The sequence below is a fragment of the Chenopodium album genome, chromosome 21 (assembly GCF_948465745.1).
Source record: "Chenopodium album chromosome 21, dcCheAlbu1.1, whole genome shotgun sequence".
In the NCBI taxonomy this organism is placed as follows: Eukaryota; Viridiplantae; Streptophyta; class Magnoliopsida; order Caryophyllales; family Amaranthaceae; genus Chenopodium; species Chenopodium album.
In genome coordinates, this window is record NC_137854.1 from 37208916 (window position 1) to 37219116 (window position 10201).

At 33.8% G+C, this 10201-nt stretch overlaps 1 protein-coding gene across 1 annotated transcript; it reads left to right on the forward strand.

The window, feature by feature from the left end:
- Positions 1-7938: 7938 nt before the first annotated feature.
- LOC145601360 (protein JINGUBANG-like) lies at positions 7939-9552 on the forward strand. The gene has a single exon (XM_081657370.1). The coding sequence runs from the start codon at positions 7985-7987 to the stop codon at positions 9218-9220; it is 1236 nt and encodes a 411-aa protein (XP_081513496.1). The 5' UTR covers positions 7939-7984; the 3' UTR covers positions 9221-9552.
- Positions 9553-10201: the final 649 nt, after the last annotated feature.

A 10201-nucleotide genomic window follows, 5' to 3' on the forward strand; every position in this document is an offset into this window, starting at 1 on the left:
ATTTTGAATAATTTCATTTTTATATTAGAAGCTTTAAAAGACTTATTAATTTATTTAACATGAGTAAATTAGAATACAATGACAATAATAATTTATTTTGGATTTTTTGGTTTTTATTCAACATTCTAATACATGTATGTATTTATATATAAATTCTGATTAATAAAGCATGAATTAATTCTAGCTTAGATGGTAAAGCATTTGGTTTCCATTTAATGAGGTTTGGGGTTCAAATCTCTTTGTATGCATTTTTAATTAACATTGTTGGATGATGATGTGGCATGATGCTAAAGGTTGTTGAATGATGACATGACACTATACAGGTGTAAGAAAGGAAACACGTGGCACATACACAATTTTATAAACGCCTTTTAATATATAGTATAGATATGAAATTATTGAATATCAATTTGGCTAATTTACCGATTTTATTTTTAACATTCTAAAGGAATTATAATAATTGGCCTCATCTTTAAGGTATGCACTTAATTTTAAGTAATGGGGACAAGTAGCTTTTTAATAAAAGGCCGTATATATTTGTTAGTTGAAACAAGTGGGCAAGTTGAGAAACTATGATATTTGTTATAATTGTAGTTGGCGGGATTGAGTTCGAGATATGTTGATATGATTTTGGTGGTCACCCTTTTTTACTTCTTTATTTGTCTAATCTCACCATTATCTCTTCATACTCTAGCTTCTTCACTTTCTTTTTATAAAGTGATTAATAAAGTAAGTTAAATTATAATATGCTTGTTTAGGATATTTTACGGAGATGAATAGTAAATTCGTTGGTTTTTTGTCTATGTTGATAAATATCTAGTCTAACACACGAGTTACACGACCGTTACCACGTTAATATCTATGGTGGAGTATTGATGATCACAAAAACAAGAATTGTTAGGAGATGTATTATATTATATCACTAATAGTGTCTTTAGTGATAATGAGTTTAGTCAATTACCTCAGGCATATATGACTGGCTTGGTTTTCACCAAGCTCGAGTTTATTGTCAAGTTCGTTAAAGTATTGAGTGGAAATAGATAACTGAAGTCACTCTCAAGTACGTTGATATTACTAAAAAAGATTTGAATTAGGAAGACTCATAGAACTTTCTCGTTTTTTTTTTTTTTTTTTTTTTTGTCTTATGAATTATATATAATAACCAGATTCATAGCTAGCATAGTACAAGTAATACTACGTATTTGAAGATGATATATGAACAAAGAGAATATTAATTAGATTTGACCTATAGTCGACCCCAGACTATATTGATCTAAATACAAAAAACTTCAACATGAAATGGATTTGATCAATGAAATTGAGAGATGTTATTATACATACTGTATATACTAAGCGTAATTACTTTTGTCGGTGATGTTTTGACAATGAAGGAACTTACTATTAGCCACTGCTACAGAGAAGCTAATCGAGCTGCTGATTGGTTAGCTAATTATGGAGTCACGGCTACAGAGAAATTAGTCATCTTTAAGGCGGCCCCGGAGGATTTTCGAGCCGTTTTATTGGAGAACTTACGGGGAGTTACAAGGGCTAGGATGATCCCAACCGAAGCCACTTGATGCTGAATAAGGCCTGCTTTATGTGTCTTCATTAGCAGCCTTGGTCTTGTTTTCTTTTTTCTTTCTTTTTATTTTTTGTTGTTTCTGTTTTGTTTTAGCTGTTTTATATTTTCTAGTTTTTTGTTCTAGGTTCTTCTATCTTTTTGGGGCTTGCCCCTCGTGTTCACCAAAAAAAAAAAAAAAAAAATTTGCAAAAAAAAAAAAAAAAAAATGATGAAAGAAAGGATTAATTGTCACAAATCTTTCGCCCTCATCTTCATGGAAGTATATCTTAGACCTCGGCCAGACATATATGTTTATAAACTATCTACCCTTGGGTGTCACACAAATACTATATTCATTAACTTTGGAAAAGACATCTAGATAGCTTTAGAGGTGTCAAAAATTAACCCGATCTGAAAAAATCATGCATATTTATAGTTTGACTCAAATTTAAAATATACAAATAATCTGACCTCACCGAATCTGACCCACACACCTGAATTAGCACCTCTATGAGACTGAAATTATGTCTAAATTTGTAAAGTAGTATAATCAACTGATCCACTAACATGGTTGGGCCTCAGTCATTAGCTTAAACTTTTGGTTGAGTTGGTCCACTAACATGGTATCGGAGTCAGCGTAACACAAAAGTCACGGGTTCGAATCTCATCCACCCCTCCTTCAAAGTGATATTAATTCGCACTAGGTATGGGTGAGCCTGTGTTGTATCCACATTCCAAGCCCAAAAGGGCCCCTCATGTGAGGGGAATAATAGAGTATAAAACATATTCCCGAGCCTCAACCATAAGCTTAAACTTTTGGTTGAGATGATCCTCTAACATGTCAAAAGTCTAAATGATGCGACTAAAAAAATGGTAGAAATAGTGAGTACGAACATGAGACTATTTCGTATGTTAGTATGTATATGGTGTCACTGCACCATGTGACTTTAAGAAAGTCATCTCAATATCTCATAATCAATTAATCTCAAAATTGTAGTCACCCCACTCACCCATAGATATAAGTCATATAACCGACTAACCGTGCAACCATCTCAATCAACAAGTTGTAGAACACAAACTATTGCGTTAGTCTAGACTGATCAAATGTTTCGTCAATTTAACGGATTTATGGTATCCTCTATTGTGTCTATAATATTCTTTATTGGGTTAATGATATCCTCTATGGGCTATATGATATCATGGCTGGATGATATCCTCTATTGGGTATATGATATCATTTATAATTGTGTCTATTTATTGGCTGGATATCCTCTTAGCTATCATTTATAATTGTGTCTATAATTATAGGCTGGATGATATTCTATATGATGATATCTCTAACAAACTGTACTGTAGTATTTTCAACCAAAGATAAATGGTACTCCCTCCGTGTTTTTTTAAGTGATACATATTGACCGGCACATAGTTTTAGGCAATTTAATTGACTTAAATAAAATAAGAGGTAAGTGGGGTAGTGGAGTATTAAAAAATTGTTAAAGAAAGATAGTGGAGTTAATAGTTTATTGAAAAGTAATATATGTGAGAGGAAAGATATAATAAAAAAGTAGTAGTGGGTTTGGGTGGGGACCATGAGAGGAGAGAGATATAATATTTTAATGTATTGTTTTGCCAAAAAAAGGAAATGTATCTCTTAAAAAAACACGGTCGGAAATGGAAAATGTATCACTTAAAAAAACACGGAGGGAGGACATACATATCCACTATCATATACTATATATCCTATAACAAACAATACATATCCTACAACAAAACTGTACGTATCTTCTATTAAATAACACATATCCTCCAACAAGTTGTACGTATCCTATATCAAATAATTAATATCTTAATCAAATAATGCATATCATATATACTTGACGCACGAATTGTTTGGTGCGACTTACCACACCCAATATCTTCTCTTTGTATAAAAGGAGTGAGTGTCTGTGTGTGTATATATATATATATGATCACTGAGTATCGACCTATCATAAGAAATACGGAGTATTTCGTAATTAATTTATATGTTTATCGGGTAATTACTTGACTAACCATTGCTCCTCTGTCGTTATTACCAATGCCTAGATATATCAAAAATATTTGCGTGGACCTGGTCCACAATAATATTATTGTGGACCCGAGGTTGATACACTCGCAACTGACATTATATTAAACATTGTGACCCTTGTTTTTAACATAGTAACCTTATTTTTAACATAGTAACTTTTATTAAAAGTTGTATAACGTTTAATACTAGTATTATGAACTTGAAGTATGACGTTATGACCCTAATTGTAACATAGTGACCTTTATTATTTATATTGACCTTATAAAATATTTCATTAAAAAAATTAACCTCTTATAACCTATATAATACCAAAATGACTTTTATTTTCAATATAGTGACCTTCATTTTATTGTAGTGACTTCTTTTTTTAATTAAAAAACAACCATAATTTCTCTAATGTTAGTGGTCCACAATAAATTAGTGTGAACTAGATCTATTTAAGAGAAGTTGTTGACTAACTGAATCACAATTATAGTTAAACCAAATCATTTCACTAAAATTAGGTGAGTTAGTCCATTTAAATTCAGATATAAGTTGTGCTTAATTGAAATATCATACTTTCATTAAAATAAAACTTCAACGTACGTAACAACTATTATTAAATTTTATAAAGCTTGAAAAATTAACTAACCATTCACAAGTCACAAGGTCTAACTAAACAGTTAGCGACTAAACGGTATGGATATACGGTAATGTTGATTTCTTAGATTCTGTCGAACCTTTAGCAAGGAGTATGGATCATGTCGGTATGGTACTTGATTCAAGCAAATTTAATCATAAGTATATACAAATTGAGGTATGTAATATATCCGAGTACTATATACTTGTCATATCTTTTAAATTTGGTATTAGAGATTCAATAATTACAGTCCGATAAAGAACCCTCTTATCATTCTCTAACTGTCAATACACCTAATTTATTAACTCATGTTAAGTTGACTTGTGTGAAGTTTCAATTCGATATACTCTATGCATTTGGGTATAAATAGTGCGGGTATTCTATCATGTGGCTAAAACAACTACACTTTACTTCTTTTGAAGCAATAATTACTAGGAGTCACTTACTCCAATAAACCACACAAATAGCAACATACACTTTAATTCTTCTTTTTATTGACTTCCTAATTTGTCATAACACTTTTTGTCAATCAAATCTACAAGAAGTTACTGATAATCACTCGTTACAAATGTTTTGCTAAAGAAGGAAACAAGGACGAATTGAAGACGATCCTTCGAGTAGCATAATGGTTAGTTGGAGCTAGCTCATCACATATATAGTAATATGAATGATTGATTTTAATTTGATGATATTTCTTGTCCCACATTAATGATGAATATAATTATTAAGCTATTTTTAAAAATAAAAGTGTTCTCTAATAATGAGATCAATATTTGTACTAAAAAAAGTACTTTGTATGTACAAACCTAAAATCGCCTTGCTGCTCTATTACTACCACTAATAATCTACTATCACTCAATGATTAGTTCAAATAATTCAAATCAAGAAATATAAAGGGTATCTAATTTCAATTCACAATTAGGATGAATTTAAAATATACAAATAAGTTTGACAAATGAAATATATATACTTCGTATATATTATTAGCATTCTATGACTCCGTAGTAAAGTTTTTATTTTTTTTATTTTTTTTTAAAATACAGAGTAGCATTTGTTTTACGATTATAAATACATTTTTTTCAAGGATAAATGTCTAAATTAATAATGTATAATCTAAAATGTACTGTAAAAATAATAATTTTAAATTGCACATCAAGATGAATCAAACAATATCTCAAAAGTCACAAGTATAGTTCACATTTTTCATAATTTTCAAATGATAAACTTCCTCACGCCTACTGACACACAACTTTGGTCGTTCTTTTTTTTTCTTCTTCTTTTTTTTGACAACAAGAAAACACCAGAAGAAAATCAGCCCTTCCTAGCCTTCAAGGCCAGATTATGGGCTTATGCTATTATACATCTACTAGTCTTTTTAATCATCAGTAAAGCTAAGAAATCGGCAATACTCTTGATGTCACCTGGTCATTAATATATTTAACTCTTAATTACTAAAAATAATAAAAAGTTGGTATTTAAAAGTACAAATTGATACGTTTCTAACTAAATTCCACATAACTATTATCATTTTACATACGTAAATTATAGTTGAAAATAAATAAAGGAGAGCATGTGAATAAAATGACAATTCAAATGCGATAACAAACATAAAAGATTGAAAAAATAATCTATTTTTTTAATAAAAATATAAAATCCGATTATTACACGGGCCGACGAAGGGGCCTGATATTCATAGAAGGTGATAATTAGCGAAAGCTGTAAACATAGTGGTGTACGGGTGTACGGGCAGCTAGCTTTAATCAAACGCGTCGTACAAGGTCTCCGAGAATAATATTGGTATTGCACGACACTTTAGCAAGCCGCGCGCTATATCTCGGCCCTACTCACCAAAACTTCATCGAAGCTGCTTTTGCTAGTTGCTACCACTTCAATTCCCCAACAACTTGCACACTATTACTTTTTTAGTACTTTTTCTTATCATCCTTAGTAGACTAACTACCGTACCACTTTTTTTATGCTTATCCAAATTATCACTACAACCAACTCCAAATAGTACAAATCAGTACATTTTGTATAGCACCACATTCACATAATATAAATAAATTTATGACCACGAAGAGTATTACTATTTTAAACTCGACATGATCATTACATTAAGCCTAAATGTAGATATAGAGTAGCCCATCACCTACCCTTATCATACGTTGGCATTATTAACAACATATATGCAAAGCATACATTCTTATTGGATCCTCTTCTAAATATCTTGTTTCTGGAAAACAGAGTATTCCTCGGGGTTAAGGTAATAATATCAAGATGTCATAAGGCTAGGTCTAATGAGTGTCCGAATTTCCCTCAGCTATGCGTGCCTTGCTGTCCGAGAACTAGGCCTGCGAAAGAGAGAGAAGGTTAACTGCCCCGGGGTGTGACCCGGGAAAGCCCCTCCGATGCTTAAGTCAGCGAATGTACTTTCTAGAGAGATAAAGTAGAGAGAGAAAGAGTACTTTAGAGAGAGAAAGTAGAGAGAGAAAGTAGAGAGAGAAAGTTAGAGAATCAGAAAAAAGTTACCATCACTAATGATTAGAGAGCTATTTATAGATATACTTTCAGGTGGCAGAAGTTGTACTTAGTTGGACAGATTAGGGGTAAATCCGTACTTTGCTCTGATTAATGATGGGCTGGATCATGAAGGGGTATTTTCATAATTTCAGGTCAATGGGCTTAGGACAATGGATTTGGCCCAAACATATCTAATAATCGACTCAATTACCTCATCGATTATTAGCTAGGTTGCTACTAAATAATCAAATGGATTTATGCACTCTATAAATCTAAAGTATAAAATGATTGCTTTTAGGTTAATGTTCAAGTTTAACTACGTCAAAAGTATTAAAGTCACCTCAGTCTCTTAATGTTGTTTCCGTTTTCCTTTTTTGCGTTCCTAATAAATTTCCTAGGCAATGTGTACTTGTTAGTTTGTTGTTACACACTATGCAATTATGCTTAATTTATTTTGACATGCATGGTGCTCTCCAAATAAAAAAATCAATTCAATCGAGCTAAAGTACGTTCCTATGAGTACATGTTATACATAGCTCATAATGTTTAATATGTTCGACTTGATTATAGGTTTGGCACAAATCTACTTGGATTCATTCGATCTTAGGTTCGTTGACTTCTAATATATATAAATAATTTCGGGTCAGGCTGCAATTATGATTAAATTGCTTTTAATTGATTTTAGAGATATTTTAGGTCAAATTAGAGCCTTAAGGGTCTGTTCACATTTACTAAACTGAATTGATTGGAGTTGAACTTAATTGAAATGATTGTAGTATGAGTGAAGGAAATTAGGAACTAGACTGAACTGAACTGATTGAAGCTGAACTAAAGTGAAATGGACTGAAATTAAGCTGAAATGAACATGTCTTAATTCGAATCAGTTTTACTACGTGTAATTGGGGTTTTGATCCGAGTGTAAAAAGAAAACATGAGCATGAGTAAATTTGGTAAATTTATCAGTATTCACACAAATCAACGCAAAGCACAACGCAGTCATAGACATACATAGTGCATGCAACCTGACATCCCATCTTTTCCAAAAATTGTCAACGTACCAACTTGCATACATGTACTCTCTCCTCCACGCTGGCACTCTCCTTACAACGCACCCCTCCACTTTCTATTTATACCCCCTTCTTTCTCCTCTCTTCAAACCGTCTACTTTTCTTTTCAAATTTTCCATTTCCACAAATAAAAATCAAATTAAAAAAAAATGAAGCTCAAAACTCGCTTCTGCTTCTGCACTTCCACCGTCGCCGGCGACGACTCCAACAACTTTCCGGCGACAACTTCCTCCTCTTCCTCTACCTCACCCGGAAGTAACACTAGCCTACAAAGTCACCTCTCCCTTCAAACCCTGCCATCTGTCCCTTCCCTTCAATACTACTCTCTCCTCGACGTCTCCGCTTCCGTCACCGTTACCCACTCTCTCTCATGTACTCTCTCACTACCTTCCTCCATCTCTTCACTTTCTCTCTCCTCCGCATCATCTCTCCTCTACGTGTCCTCCGGCCACCAGATCAACGTCTACGACTCCTCCACTCTCTCTCTCCTCGAAACGTTTAACTCCGACGGGACTTCCGCCGGCGCCGTTAAGTCCGTCTCATTTTCCGACGGAAAAATATTCTCCGCTCACCAGGATGGCAAAATCCGGGTGTGGAAGTTAACCGCGAGTAAGAAGCATAAGATGGTTTCTACTTTACCCACTTTAAGTGACCGGTTACGCCGGTACCCGGTTCCGAAGAATCACGTGAAAGTCAGGCGACATAAGACCAAGTTATGGGTTGAACACAACGACGCCGTTTCGAGCTTGGCTGTTACCAATGGAAAGATATACTCAGTTTCTTGGGATAAAACGTTGAAAGTGTGGGGCCCAAAGAGTTTACGGTGTTACGAGTCTGTAACGGCGCATGAGGATGCGATTAACGCCGTGGTTGTTTCGGGTGACGGAACGGTTTATACCGGGTCGGCTGATGGTCGGATTCGGGTTTGGGCTAAGAAAGCCGGGTCGGAGAAGAAGCATTCAGGGATTGCCACGTTGGAGAAACATAAATCAGCTGTAAATGCGTTAGCGTTGAATTCTGACGGTTCGATTTTATTCTCCGGTGCTTGTGACCGTTCGATATTGGTTTGGGAAAGAGAAGATAGTGCTAAGTATATGGTGGTTAGTGGGGCCCTTAGAGGTCACAATGGGGCGATCTTGTGTTTGATCAACGTCTCGGATTTTCTGATCAGTGGTTCGGCTGATCGGACGGTCAGGATTTGGAGACGTGGGTTTGAAGGGAAATTCTGTTGTTTGAGCGTTTTGACTGGGCATAGTAAGCCTGTTAAGTCATTAGCTGCGAAAATGGAGGGTGAAGATGGGATTTCGGTGTTTAGTGGTGGCCTTAATGGGGAAATTAAAGTTTGGAGTCTTAAAATCAATTACTCGGGTAGTCACGACTTGTGACAATAGTATTGAATCTCGTATACATTATTATTATCTTATACGGTACTGTATCATATACGACGCTATCGTAGGAGGGAAAAAAAATTATTGGTAAATAGTTTTTAGATATGGAGAATGATGTGATTGGTTCAATATTAATTTATTTTTTTTGGTGGGGGAGCGGGTGTTTTGGACATGGCGCTATGAAAGTTTGATGCTAGTACAAGTTAATTTGTTTGTAATTTTGAGTACGTTTATTTTCCCTTTTTTTTTAGTAGGGATGATGGATATATTTTTGTATTTATTGGCTACTTTAAATTGTTAATGGAATGATAGCTATGTTAATTCATGAATTGAATTTTTTTAATGTCATTTTGTGCTTGGTTGGAAGTGGTTCATGCATAATAAAAGAATAAAAATGGAAGCCATATATACTTTTCTTGATGAGGGGACTCTTGGAAGATTATATATGTAAGGATGTAAACCAATTGACATACAAATCTTTTATGTATTATCCTTTAATAACCATTTATAGATTGTTCAATCAAATAAACAAAAAGCTATTAGCTCACTTGATAAGATTCGAACCCTAATTCTTTAGAATTTTAGATAAGTGTCTTTTTTAAAGCATAAGAAAAGTGTCTTACTTTAAAAAAAAAGGTCTTATCTTATTAGATCTTAAAGGTTTAGTATTACCAAATGATAGTACTTGGAGACAATCAGACGAAGATCCCTTTACCCCATCATATAGTTTCACGTAATTAAACTATAACTATTGGGCTAAAAACTACTTCTCCGTGTAAACCATATGGAAGGAAGATAAAAATACTTTAAATCTCAAACTCGGGTAATCGGGTATACACTCTAAATATTAATTATATAACTTGATCATGTTCACCATGCTCGAGCTTATCGAGTTTGGAAGTTTCACATTCGGTTCAAGCTGGAATCAAATGAGTAGTAGATAGTCCGGTACTTGGGCAGAATTGATTATTGAGTTAC